The sequence below is a fragment of the Hermetia illucens genome, chromosome 4 (assembly GCF_905115235.1).
Source record: "Hermetia illucens chromosome 4, iHerIll2.2.curated.20191125, whole genome shotgun sequence".
Lineage (NCBI taxonomy): Eukaryota > Metazoa > Arthropoda > Insecta > Diptera > Stratiomyidae > Hermetia > Hermetia illucens.
Window position 1 is genome coordinate 84,547,271 of NC_051852.1, and position 15,186 is coordinate 84,562,456.

The 15,186-nt window shown below is 39.4% G+C and overlaps 1 protein-coding gene across 1 annotated transcript in view; it reads left to right on the forward strand.

Moving 5' to 3' along the window:
- LOC119654822 (S phase cyclin A-associated protein in the endoplasmic reticulum) overlaps positions 1-15,186 on the forward strand; it is a 127,147-nt gene that overhangs the window by 8,780 nt on the left and 103,181 nt on the right. The window contains exons 3-5 of the mRNA XM_038060383.1: positions 10,265-13,856; positions 13,919-14,173; positions 14,233-14,356. Of these exons, the coding sequence (XP_037916311.1) occupies positions 10,265-13,856; positions 13,919-14,173; positions 14,233-14,356 (3,971 nt within the window). The remainder of the gene's footprint in view (positions 1-10,264; positions 13,857-13,918; positions 14,174-14,232; positions 14,357-15,186) is intronic.

Sequence of the window (15,186 nt, forward strand, 5' to 3'; positions counted from 1 at the left end):
TTAGGCCTGTTGAGTTGTGTCAAAGGATTTCGAACTCATTATCGACTTCAAGGTTGTTAATAGGCAATGGTTTTGACAGCTGCTGCTGGTATTGACGACCTTATAAGTCTGTTACGAATAGTAGACATGTTTAGTCGATTTGATATTCGAATGGAATTTAGAATAGCCATCCGCAAAGGACATTAAAAGCCGCATGCCGGATACAGTATTGGTGACCTGCACATCGAAGCTATGGCCGAGACAGACTTCTACTAATTCCTAGGAATTCTGCAAAGAACCCATGCTCGAGTTGGTGATCTGAAGGATGTTCTGCTGTCTGATTTTCTGCGACGTGTGATTTTGGTGCCGAAATCGCATCTCTGGAGAAAAATAGAATAAGCGCACTGAACGTGTTCGCTATCCCTTCATTGGCTTATGCATTCGGAAGACCGCCCTGGACAACGTGCAGCGGCCGGAGGATACGGACTATTATCTCCAAATTTCAAATCCATCATATAAATTTTGCCATGGAGTGAATGAACCGACCTTGTGACATGGGAGGCAGGGACATGGTTGACATGGCGGACCAACATCACCGCTGCTAGGCGCTTATTTTTACAGAAAGAGCACGGGAGTCCCTTGGATGCGGCTGTTTGTTAGGCAGATTGTGGGCTGAATCCACTTGAAGGATCGATCTTTCAATCCTCTGAGTGGGATGAAGTCAGACCTAGAGCGGATCGATGAATGGAAGTCGAAGGCAATGCACGGTAAACACGTGAATTGCCTTTGGTAGCCATTTATCCAACTGATGAGTATATGTTGGGGAGCTCTTTGCTGAGGCGAAACGATTTATGTGTGCAATTCAGGATGGCGTGTTCGCCACCCGCGATTATGAGTAAAAAAATTCAACTTAATACGATTCTTAGAATCTTAAAAGTGTAATATGATTGTGGTGGTTTCATTTAGTATTACTCTTTCGAATAATATCTCATTATAATGGATTGGAATATTCGAAAAGGCTCATAATGAAAAAACGACTTGTGTAGAATGTGTGGTTCGGCGCTAGAGACGTTGGACCATCTCATTTCTGGCTGTACTCTTGTGGCGCCAGTGCAATACACCAACAGGCATAATACTGTGTGTAAGGTGATTCATGAAAACTTTGCATATATGCATGGGCTGATCACGGGAACCTGTCCGGCTTACCTATACGAGTCGCAGGCAGTACTCGATAGTTTTGGTTACAGCATGTATTGGGGCCGGCAAGTTTTAACTGATGCCTGACGTGCTGTTAGTTGATAAGGCGGGTCACTTTATGTATATATTGATGTTGCTATCCCCCATAATAGCAATATTGAACGGAAATACGTGGAGAAAAAGATGAACGATGAGCCACTGGCTCAGGAAATCAAGGAAATTTGGCGTCTCGAGAAAGTGGTTATAGTCCTTATAACACTGCCAGCTACACTTATTGTACCTAAATCCCTCACGGCTTCCCTTGATGCTCTCGGACTCTCAGACAGTCTGGTTCAAACCATGCAGAAGTACACCATTCTTCATACATGTTCGATGTTGGGAAGTTCTCGACGGCTTTCCTCACTAATCTACCATTAGCTGCCACCACCAGCGTCCCTGAGCCCTCCGGACACAATACAATAATAGGTTCACAAAATATATCAAACCATACCAAAATCTTTATACTATCCTCGTTAGAGTATGGAACGGAAAGTATGGAAACGAATTTTTTAACATTTCTCAGCTCCTTGGCTACCCGCTACATAATATTCTTCTTGAAAATGAAGTAGAGAAAACTAATTTGTCTGGAACAGCCCTTTGTATGCTACATAAGATAATGAAAATACTTATCGAGGCTAATGGACAATATCGTGTTCGAGCTAATTCAAATTCCTCATAGAGCCGCTAAAAGGGAATGATTAACTCAATTTTATAACTAATGCCCGTCTCTTTATTTATTAATTTCCGATATCTAGTAAAAAACCCCACGAATACTCTTCCTTCTGCGCGATAATATGATGAATGATATAGTTGTTCCAATTCTAAAATTCGAAAATGGAGTAAGGAAAGTCTTTCGGGTTGTTAATGAATGCGTTCGACTTGATTGGTAAGAGTATATTATGGTCGACATCTACTGTTTATCTTGGCCTCACCCTTAATTGAAAACTAACTTTTAATTATAATGTAGAAAAGAATTACTTTTAAGTACTTTAAATAATTACATTTACTCATTGTGTACGCTAATAATCGGCAGATAGTAGCGACTCATTGGAAATAAATTGCTGGTGTTCGAACTGACCATTCAATCAATTCTAACTTAACGACTATCTTCTTGGAGGATTATGGTAAACTGCCATATGAGAAAATAACAAGTACTTCAAAATAAGCATTTGAAAATTTTACTTAAGGGAGAAAACCATTTTACGAGTTACGGGAAATTGAGAAAAAAATGTTTCGTTTAAATTATCTCTATCCGTAAGAACTCAAATTGCGCTATACCTTTTATTGACCTATATGAGTGCAATTGAGGTGTTCCAATTGTTTAGCGACCGTAGCGAAAAAGCCTTCTTAGCGACGAAATGATACATAATCTACTTCTTTCTGCTTCAGTACTTTTTTTTTTATGGATGGAGGTGGAAATCTTAGAAAGACGCTGCTGCGCCAGGTTGCAGCAGTGTGTGGGATTCGCACCCCCACTCTTCCGCCCCTACCCGCGGGACCACCGTGAAGTATTACTTCGCGGGGGAGGCTCTGGTTCGCTATACCAGCTCGTCCATGTCACGTCTCCGTCGCGCCGCCTTCCGAGCTCGATCCAACTCCAGGAGTTTTGTCTGCACCACGGCTACTGCCTCATTTACCGCCATCCAGTTTTCCTCCGACTTCAGCATCTCTTCCACTAGGTTCGAGGGCTCGATGTCCGCCCCTAAGATGCTATTCAACCTCCTTTTCTGCTGCAGAAATCTGGGACAATGGAACATAACGTGCTCCGGGTCCTCGGGTGTAGCACCGCATTCAGGACAGTTGGGAGACTCGTCCAACTCGAAGCGATGCAAGTACTTCCTATAGCCACCGTGTCCCGCAAGGAACTGTGCCAGGTGGTAATTCAATTCTCCGTGCTTTCGGTTGACCCATTTCTCGATACACGGGATCAATGTATGGGTCCACCTGCCCTTGTCGGAGTTATCCCATCGTTGTTGCCACTTGCCACCCAACTCTCTTCTGATGGCTTTTCGGAAATCCGCATTCACTTCGGCTGGATTTGCCTTCCTTTTTCCGTAGAGCCAGTGTGCCTCGCCCGCTAGAAGATCTATAGGGATCATTCCTGCGATGACACACACTGCCTCCGTCGACGCCGTCCTAAATGCGCTGCACACCCTTAGCGCAATTGGCCGGTATGCCGAACTTATCTTCCTCCGGTTGACAGCGTGGTTCAACGCTCCCGTCCAGACAGGGGCCGCGTATAGCAGGGTCGACCTCACCGACAACCGATTTTGAGACGACCTCACGATTACCAACCTGGATGGTAACCGTGTTGTTCTTCCTACGGTTGGTAATGAGGACCGTCTCCGTCTTTTCGTCCGCCAAGTCCAGCTTGGCCATTCGTAACCATGACTTGATGGTATGAATGGCTTCATTTGCATAAAGCTCCACGTCCTCGGGATGCTTTGCAATTGCAACTACCGCCAGGTCGTCCGCAAAACTAATCAGCGTTGTCTCCTCCGGCACGCGAAGGCCAAGCACTCCGTCGTACATTATGTTCCGCAGCAGCGGTCCCAATACCGAACCTTGAGGCACACCTGCTGTCACAATGTACTCCTTCGGCCCGTCGTCCGTCTCGTACTAGAGAAGTCTGTCCGAAAAGTAACTCTCGATGAGCCGAGCCAAGTAGCTAGGAACACCCAGTTTGGCCAAAGCGCCCTTAATCCAGCTCCAGTTGGCTGAGTTAAAAGCATTTTTGACGTCCAGCGTCACCAGAGCACAGCATTTGCCCATGGCCATTGCATTTCGAGCCAATTCCACGACCTTTGCTACTGCATCGACCGTAGAACGGGCTCGCCGACACCCATATTGCCGCTCCGAAAGACCACCCGCAAGCTCGATGAATGGGAGCAGCCTGTTGTATATCATCCTCTCCAACATCTTCCCCATGGTGTCTAAGAGGGGATATGAAGAGGGCACGGCGGGTGGTTTCCGGGGCTTCGGTAGCAACACCAGCTTCTGCCTCTTCCACTGGGCGGGAAGTCTGCTTCAGTACTGAATCTTTGACATTGTAGCAGTTATGGATTCGACCATGCAACTATGGACAAAAACAAGTATGTCTTTGCGAAAACATTGGGAAGTTGCGGTTTTGTTTTGAACAGCTTTGGATTCGGTAGTATTACCCACTATTTCTCTAAGATTGTCGATATTTCGTTTAGTTTTTTTTTTTTTTTTTTAAAAAGAATAACCCAAAGTTTGCTTTATTTTGTTTGTGGTTTACCCTTCAATAGAACTTCGCTTTTTTCAACAAGAATTATAGAATTACGAAGCAAAATGCAAACATAAAAGTTATGAAAAATGTCTCTGAAAATTCATAAAAAAGTGTAGGACTAAGATACGCTTAATTTAATTATAGAATTAATTGTTGGACGAGTTTATTTCAAGTTTCCTCGAGAATTATATTATTTATGTAGTCATAAATTATGAACTTGTATTCAAAAACTCCTATGAGTGCTGTATTCTCATATGTAACTTTCGAAACGAGAAATTAAGCTTATAATAAAGATTTTTTGATTGTGATAGAACAGACCTATTGATTAAATGGTTATAATGCATTTAGCTATGCCACAGTGCAGTTCAGATTTCCGCCCCCATCTGTCTTTTACTTTATGATTTATTCCACCAGGTCGAGCAATTAAATAACGCTTAATGGCTTAATATATGACATTCTGTCAGCCGGTTCAATAGGTTACGATGGGCGGGTTATTTAATTCGTATGGATGAGGATGATCCAGCCCGGAAAGTCTGTAAGGGCAATATCTATGGTAGGAAAAGAAGACGAGGCAGACCCTGCCTGTATGCGGCGGATGGCGTAGGTCAGGACGTCAGACAGCTTTTATGGATATCGAACTGGTGGGGGATGTCTGGAGTTCTTTATTATGGCAGGCCTTGACCGGATACCGGTTGTTGCGCCGTTGATGATGATTCTACCAGCCAGGAAAGATTAGCATATAATTGTCCTCTAATTATTCTTTGTCAGACAAAGGCGACTTAAGGGCACTTTTCACACTAGTAGGGTGTTTTTAAAATTATGTTTTCTCCGCAATTTTTTATTTTGAAGATAAAGAAGAATTAAATTAAACTAAAAAATGTATTCGATTGTTGTTGTTGCACACAGGGTTGTATTTGATGTTGAAATTGCCCTTTTTTGAGTCTTGCTCCAATTTCTCCTGCTTTTTTGAGTAAACCATATACCCGAAGAGGAAAGTGTAAATGTAGTTTTGCTTAGAGCACATGTAGCTATGGCCCGAACTAGAACTAATGGGATTGGTTGGAAAGTAGAATTTTGGCAGCATTTAACAAATTGAATTTCAAAATCGAGTTTATTTTTTTAACTAAAACTTAGTGTCAATGGATCTTGGATATTCTAGTTTAGGAAATGATGACGAGTGTTGTAATTATTTTGATAAAAAAAAATATTAAAATCGATCCAGTAGTTGAGAGAAATGAGGAGAAGTTTTGAAAAACGCGTTTCCGAGATAAACGCATTCAAAATTTCAGCAGATGTTTGCGACCATTCGAAATATAAAAACTGATTAAGTTTGAAATAATAAAAAAACTTGTTGTTTCTTTTTCGTTGGTTTGCATGTTTAGTCTTGCAAATACCGATATTTCGGGAAAAATTTGTGCTAACAAGTTCTTGTTAGCAGACTTAACCACAGTCCGCAAACTAGGATTGTTAAAAAAATATTGAAAGCTAAAGTTTTGGTGCCTTGTTAAACTTTTTTTTTTGTGAATTTTGGCGTTTTTTCAAGACTTCTTTGATTAATAAAAAAAACTACTGATTGAATCGCAATTATTCTAGTTTGCGCATCGTAGAAATATGTTCTAAATAAGCCCTGAGAATTTCAAAGAATTTCGTTAAATAGATTTTGGGATATCTAGGCAGCAGATTTTAAGCATTCAGTTTCGAGAAAAACGCATTTAAAAAGTAGAATGTGATTTTTAACCATAAAATCTTAACTGACCATTAATCTGCTATATCTAGTCCATAAACCTTGGGTTTCTTGAAGAAACACAAGTTAAGCCTTAGCTTCAATTTCTATGATCTTAGCGAAGCCATTCGGACCGATAAATATGCGCTTTATTACGGCGATCGACAAACCTGGCATGTGATATTTTACCTGTTTAACACTGTAATCTCCGAACGACTTCGAATATCAAAAAATCACTTTTCCTATATATTCTACACTATATCGAGATACAATTGATGCCAAAAAATCGATTCCTCGGATCCCACACAAGGGATGATTCCGTTAAGAATGTCATATTATATCAAATGTTGGTTCATATTTTTGGTAATTTTGTAAAGAATCATACCTCCAAATTTCATAATGATTGGTTTATTACTGAAAATACAATTACAACAGGCACTATTCCACTCGTGCAAGGGACTGACCCCGTGCATTTGTAAATACGCTATTTATTTAAAATCTAAAAGAACGCGAATTTCGCTTTGAAATATCTGCAACTTATTCTAGGATAGCTATGCTAACAATCTATGCGATAACAAAAGTTGATTCTGAAAAACTCCTAATGTGGTTCCTCTCTTTAATCAATAGTTTCGGATCCTATTCTAAAATTGCCATGGTATTCTCGAAAGACATTGCTGGCATATATCCAGCAGTTTTTCAATTATTTGAACCAGACTCTACTACTCTTTTGATAACAAATCGGCTTTAAATATTGGACACGTAATCGATTTTCACTAGTCTTTTGAAAGTCGCTCAACGATCCAAATTTTTAAGAATATTTGTTGGATTCGACTATAAAGAATTGCAACGTCTGTAATAGGAGCCTTATTTGATTTCAGAGGCAAAATTGTTGCTTTCGCCTCATCAATATTTTATGCCATATTGTTGTGCTGACGCTGTAAACCATTTTCCTCTCATTTTTATTCAAATAAAAGGTTTTCCTTAGTATTTTAGTATTGAATCCAATATTAATTTTCAGATTAGTGGTAAAGGGTGGGATTGTGGGGCTCGAAATTGGTCACTTATATCAAAATATCCTCTATAACGATATCTTGTTAAATAAAATTGACAGCAATATATCATCAAATTTGTTCGAGTGGAAACCTCCCTTAAGTTCAGTTATTCAAATTATTTTCCATTTGTAGCCACACATTTTTTCCTATTTCCGCGAGTTTATGGATATTATTAAAAACGAGTCGAAATACGGTAACTCGGCGCTTTAGGTATAAAGGTTTTGTATTTATTTTATGTGGGCAACTCTCTATGTACGTTTTTCCATTCATACATAGCTAAGAGTGAAAATATTTCGTCTTATATTGCCAAGCAAAATATGCATGTGTACATACATATTAAATATATCACTATTATTCCCAAAATTGATTTAACGCAACTTAACGCACACACTTCTGGGTACAAAATATTTAAAGTACTGATTGGTAAATGCATGCCCTATTGAAGAAAATAAATGGTAGTCGGAAGGAGCACAGTCGGTTGAATGTGGCGAGTATGGTAACACTTCCCACCCAAGAGCTGTCAACCAATCTTGGATCGGCTTTGCAATATGCAGTGATGCATTATCATGTAATAGCATTATTTGTCCATATTTTGTTACCCATTCAGACCTTTTTTCGACTAAAACCTGGTTCAAGTTGATTATTTGCAGTCGGTAATGATTAGCATTTACAGTTTTGCCAGGCATCAGTAGCTCACGGTGAACTACACCTGTTGTTTCGCATTGAAGATGTTGCACGATGCACGATGATCCACGACCGACCTATGATTTTTCCGCTTTGGATTCCCGAACTAAATCCACTTCTTTAATTTATGCATTCCTCGGTGAAATTTAATGGTTCCAACCGCCAAAATGATGCATCATTCGGTACAGTTCTGTAGATGTGTTACACTGTTTGCACGGCTTTCTTATAGCTATTGTGCGCTTTATATGTAATACGGCATTCATCCTGCGGTCCGTGTGGAGTACATTGTATTGTAGGGTGACAATTCTAGTTATTAGCATTCTATTTTTAAACTAATTGGGGTGAAATAATTTCATTTCTATCAATGGGTTTATTGAAACCATTTCGATTCTTCCTTGTGATTTGGGTGCGTTTATACTTTCTTACGATGGTTTACTAAATGTGGTACTCTATGCAACTTATTTTCTCCTTTTAAAAGTAGAACTCTAGGTTACTCCTCTGCCGTTCTGTGCCAAGTGCTCCTGGGATGATCTACAAACTCCCTTTTGTCATGGCGCACACTACTTGGAAATTCCCAAGATTTCGCACAATGATGACACATTCATAAACCTACCACCATTATCGTTACGGTCACTAAACACATGTTTCCCCCATCATTTTTCCGAGCCAGACCTTATAGAGAAGACCTTGGCATTCAGGTCACCCATCACGATGACAATGTCTCCTTTAGGAAGCCTCTCTTGAATTGCGTGTAATCGCTCATAGAAAGCATCGTTCTCCACTATATCAGAGGACTTCGTTGGTATATAGCACTGTACAATAGTAATGCTCCTTAACCTAGACCGGAATCTGACGGTCAAGATTTTGTCAGCAACCGGCTCACATGTTAAGAGAGTGCGCCTTGTGGTAGTCGTCAGTAATCTTCCGACACTGGGCTTGTATCTGCTATAACTTGGGCTTTCCAGGGGAAAGGTAGGATATCACCTGTACGTCCTTTATTTTGCTAGTTAAGTTTTTTAATTTAAATTTTAATTAAAATTTATTCGGCAACCCCCCTTATATCCATTCTAGAAGGAATAAATTTGGCAAGGGTGTAAGGGATAACACAATGCACAATTTGGCCAAGTTTGAAGACAATCCAATTATTACTAACAAAGTTATAGGGGGTGAAGCGTTATCATTTTTTGTGAATTTCGTGCATTCTATAACGTGTATGACGTCATCATCCCATATCAATTCATCAATACCACAACTAACTAAGTTCATATGAATGGAATCGCAAAGAATTACTTTGTTTTAGTTTTTTAGTCATTTGTATATGAATATCAATTACTCCAAACAGACGTATGTGTATTTAGGAATATAGTATTATATATGCGTCCTAATGAAGTTTGCGGGTAGTGTCTAATTCAGATAGATATATTTGTACATTAAACCAGCCGTATTTAATATGCGTACTATACATGTGCATACATGCTTTTCTGCACGAAGTAAGTTGGAAATATGGGTACAATTAATTTATATAAGTGCATATATATGTACAGTATTCGGAAATGTTTGTTTAGGTTGAGGATAATATATATGGCTGTAATATCTACGCATATCTTGTAGTTTGGAAAAGAATGATGAAGGAATATGCTGGGTTTGTAGCTATATACGGATAGAGAAATGTGGGGGTGGAATTTCTTACATAAGATAAACACAAAGCCTTTATATTCGGAGCGCGAGTTTCCGGTATTCCGACTTGTTTAAGGTTTTGTGTAAAACAAAATCTTATTAAAATCGGTTTACTGCCTGTCTATCTGTCACACATTTTATCTCAGAAGCGGTTATCTAGGCCTCAAAATGCTCTCCATACCGATACCTGTTTAAATAAAGCTGGTAAAAATATCTTACCATATTTATTATAAGTATATTTTCTAGAAATTGACTGGGAGCTCCCTTAATTTTACCCTAGAGTCAACAACTTTTGCAATAATATAGGCTATACTATAGAGAATGATACCACCAAATTTGGTGGAAATCGTACTATTACTAGAAGAATATAATACTCACTTTTGTGCAAATTTCCTAGATTCTAAGACCAAAGTCTTAGACTAAGACTATACTAAAGTGACTTAGGATCATACTAAAGTGAAATGTCTGACAAATTAAATGCATAAACATTCCGAGCTATGTATAAACGGCTTAGCTTCCGGTTTCTCGACTTGTTAAAAGCTTGCCTACGTTTAATTACTGTTGATTCGGTATTTGTACAATTTAAAAAAAGTAGATTTCAGAATCAGTCCATAATTGTGTCCTTAATATCGGAGATTTTTTAAAAACTTTATTTATTCACAGAATCGCCTGCCGCTAAAAAGCCTCCCGTCATTCCAAAATTATTACCAAACATTCCAACAATCAAAAAGCAATCTCAACAAAATGCTAAGCCGACTTCAGGACCTAGAGTTCGAAGCGCATCCACCGGTCGCGACAAGAAATCCGAGTTGCAAGCTCGTTATTGGGCTTTGTTATTTGGTAATTTGCAGCGTGCTGTAGATGAAATTTATCAAACAGTTGAATGCTATGAGAATATGTCGTCCTGTCAAGAAGCAATATTAGTATTGGAAAACTACATTCGTGATTTCAAAGCTTTAGCAGAGTGGTTTAGAGTATCATGGGATTATGAAGCTACGCCTTTACCACAGAGACCCCACTCATTAGCTTGGGAAGTAAGAAAAAGTAACCCTACTCCTAGAATTAGAACAAGAAGTCTGTCTAGTCCTACAGTATCGGGAAAATCAAGCCCATGCTTTTCTGGAAAAAGCAGTCCATGTTCAACAGTGGAAGATGGGAAGGGGACACCTAGGAAAAATTTGCGGTTAGGAACTGAACAACAAGTAGGGCTTAAATCTGGAAGAGTAAATATACGTGATTTGTTCTCAAAGGATCAAACGAAAAGAAATCTAGATGCAAAGAACGCAGAAAATAATACCAAGACAAATGTAAAAGTTCAGGAAAGCCACATGGACAACGATATGTCTAAGAACTTAGATATTACGAAGTTAAGTTGGAATGATCGTGTCGAATTACAATCAATGGATATAGTTCAGGACGATAATGATCAAAAGTCTGGAGCAATTGAGCAAGCAGAAGAAACACCACAAATTGTCAAACATGATAAGTATGCGCAGACAGATTTAGAGGACGAGAATCTTACCCTTGCAGAAATTCGCGAAAAAATGCGATGTGCCGCAGAAGAGCAGAAGCACACAGAAGAATCAAATATTGGGCAGCCAGAAACAATTGTCAGAGAACCTACGGCGGTAGAATTAACGATCCAAAAGTTGGATGAAATGGAGAATGCATTTCTAGTTACAGAAATAAAAGGGAATAATATGGTTGATATCAATTCCAAGCAAGATTTACCACAAATAGCGGAAACTGTCACATCGCACCCATGTTTATCGCAAAAGTCTGATTTACTGCACTCACCTAAAATTGTTGATACGAAAAAATCACAAAGCAGCCCAATGAAATATTCTAGTATTCTAAACCGCCCGGCTACTGCCGGCACACCGATTAAGGCTACTCCTGTTCAACGAGTCGTTGGCAGATCTTCAAGACCACAGTCTGCAGCTCAGAAGCCAGCATTTAATAATTTGACATCCGGTACTAATTCAGCTAAACGTGCTCCTCCTAAAATAGTTACAATGACTCCTGCCAGTAACCGTAACGACAAAAATTCGAGTCGAAGTTCAGTTCTAGTTCGAAATACTTCAAATCTAGCAAAATCTGAGAAGTGCATTCCATCTAATGTAGCAAATCGCTTATCAGCTAGATCGAAGACTATGATTGATATGAATGACAAAAACAGTAGACTTTCGAGGCCTTCTATTATAAGTTTTAGCAAATTTTCTAAAGAGGACATCAATAGTTCAAGTTCAACGTTAAAAGCTAGTAATGAACAAATTGGAGATTCCAAGACAAGCCTTTATGATAGCAATCGTAGCGACAGAATCCCGGATTTTGATAGGAGATCAGAACCGAAGCAAGTAACATCAGAGAATGGAAGTAACGATGGTTGGTTGACTGTAAAAACAAGGAGACGGTCAAGCTTACATTGGGCAAATAGATTTAATCAACCTACCGGATATGCAAGTTTGCCCACGCTTTCACTACTCAATGGGAAAGAGAAAGATGAGAATGGGAAGGTACCCACAAATAAAGAAAAGAAGATGAACCATGAAAAGGTCATGAAAAACAAGTCGGAAACGTCAAAGAGCGAGAAATCTAAATCTTTAAAACCTGAAATTAAAAATGCAAAGGCTAAAGTGAACTCGCTACCTACAAGGGCCGCCAATAAAGGACCAGTTACTTCCAAATCGGCTAGAGAAGCCTCCGATGTTCCAAAATCTTCAAATAATCGGCAAAATCTTATAAAACGACAAAAGTCCGATTTAACTGGTCTTAAGATGACCACTTTACATCGTGAATTCATGCGCAGTGAGAAGATAAACAAGAGTAATAAAATTAATGAAACCGGTGAGCCTCAGAATTCTACTGACTTACAAAATTGCTTTGAGGACATTGAACTTAATAAAATCGATATTAAAATTCAAACAAATCGGGAGTTTTCTAAAACGATTGGCGAATTATATGACAGTCTCCCGAACATGACTAACGGTATTCGGGAAACAGTTCTGTCAAGTTGTGATGAGGGCGAAGAAAAAGATGATACAGAGAGTGATGAAGATCAGAGGAAATTACTGGAAGAACAAGAAAATTTGGAAAGGCAGATTCGTGAACTGGAGAATACAGAAATAGATGTCGATACGGAAACTGATGAAACGGATTGTGAAGTGAACGTCGATTTAGAAGAAAATATCAATGAGGTATTTACAGAGACAGATGATTTTATTTGTTTTTCAAATGATGAAAATCTAACATTGGAGCAAAAGTATCAAGCGCTTTTGTCCGAAATGTCAGGAGGTGAACGAGAAGAAACCTTAGCAACCCTTCAAGCGTACGTCAGTCGGCATCCTGGGCGAGCTCAAGAATTGCATCAAAAGCTTTCAAGTCCTTCGCGAAGACGATCTCTTCAGGAAACGTTGAAGAAGTATCAAATAAAGCAGGCGAGAGCTCAAGAAAAACGGGAACTTTTACAAAAAGAGAAATCCTTGAAGATTCAGCAACTACTCGCAAGAGTTGAGGATGTTAAGGCTGCTAAGCAACAACTTATTGAAGAAAAGAGATTGAAAATGGAAGAGCGGCTACAACGTGCTGCTGAAAACCGTAATCAACACCTTCGAGATATTATACGCAAGGCCCACGATGAAGAAGAAAAACTTAAAGAAATTGCGTTTATAAAGAATTTAGAAGCGCAGAATAAGCGACTTGATTTCATTGAATCTTGCAAGGAACAGGAAGGTCGCCTCCAAGATTTAGAACAGGAGCGACAAAAGAAAGCGGAGGAGAAAGCGGCGAAGGAAGCAGCTGTAGAAAGAAGAAGGCAGGAGCTAGAAAAGGCTCGGCAGAGGCGATTGGAGAAGATGAATGAAACGCGTTTGGAGCGAGAACAACGAGTCGGTAAATTGCAAGAACAACGGGAAAAGCAAAGGCAGGCGATTGCCCGTGAAAAGGCGAGAGATCGCGAAGAAAGACTTTTAGCCTTGCAAGTGCAGCAACAACAAAGCGCTGAAGAATTACAAAGGAAGATCTTACAAAAGCAGAAAGAATCAGCGAAACGGCATGAAGAGAATATAGAACACATTAGACAAAGAGCGCTAGAGCTTACCATTCCTAACAGAAATGTCGATGAAAACGATCGTGCTGCAAGCGAGGAACGTGATGATGGCGGTGATTTATCTTCGACGGTATCGGATGTTAGCCGTGAGCATAGCAAAGCCTTTAAGAAGAAGATAAAGAAGCTGAAGCTGCGAATGGCACAAAAGTAAGTATACGTAGGTTGCCTATTTTGTAATTGCACGGAATGGAGGTTTATTTCATTTCTAGGACCGAGGAATATCTTAAAGAGTTACAACCCGTCCCATTACACATGAAACGTGAAAGTCAAGTTCCAAAATATTTAAATTTGGTTATTAAAGGCGGCGGGGCACAAGGTCTCGAGCGTCCTCTAGGGCAGCTGCTTAGATTAATGGCAAAGGCTCAGGTGTCTGATTTTCAATGCTTTTGGCTTATGAATGGCTTGGGAATTATAGGAGATGTGATTACAAATGGAATGGAACCGAATTCAGAGACGAGTAAAAGGTAAAATTGGGCTCTGTTAAGTATGTGACAATAATTTACAATTATTTTAAATGTTCCAGAGCTGTGGTAATTGCGGTGCAATTATATCGAAACGCGTGCTCTTTATGCCCACAGATTGCAAGGCATGCTATTTTGGCAAATTCTATTACCCTCCTATTTGATGCGCTTCTACAAAGTTTACAGGTAAGTGAAGGCATTAATTGATTATTAATTAATTCCGAATAAAACTCAGAATTCTCGTTGAGCTTTTATGTTATGTTCTCATTTGTTGGTGGTATTCGATTTTCTCTCAATCCAGATTTCAAAATCATTACTTATTAGTTATAAAATTCGTTCAACGATATATAAAGGGAGTTGTGGATCGTTACGGTCAACACTACATTAACATTTCAGAAATTTAAGCTTGAAGTAAGATCAATCTCGAATTCTATTATAATTTTATTTTTGAATTAATTCCTTCTACGGCCGGTAATCCAGCAGCCAAACAGATAAGCCAACATCTCCGTTAATTGATTGGTCATGAATTCATTTTGTGATAAGTAGGACACTATAGATCTCTATTAAGGCCTTGCCTTGTAAGAAGTGAGAGATAGGGGGAGGGAGAGGATAAGTGCATTATCAACGTGTCGTGTGAGAATGAAAAACAAGAAGAAGGATATGCACGTTTGCCTTCATCCTCTGCATTCAAAGCCATTTTTTACTTCCCTTAGACTCCTTTCCAATTTTAAATAAGCTAATTTTGGATGTGCTTGTGAACTTAACTTGTGTGAATTTAGCCCTGGCCGCAATCAACTGAGTTCTCCTCGTCTCTCCATTAATGTGTGACCAAGCACTCAACACCTATACCATTTTACCTGATCTTCCCTGTTAGGTCCCCTCCTCTGCAAAGTGCTTACGCTCTTACCCGCCCTGGTTCCCCACTGAAGTCCACAAAAAATTTCGTCAAAAACACACTGCGAGGAAGAAGTTCTTGTCTTCTAGAACCTATGTTGACTTAGTTTTTTTTTTCAAAT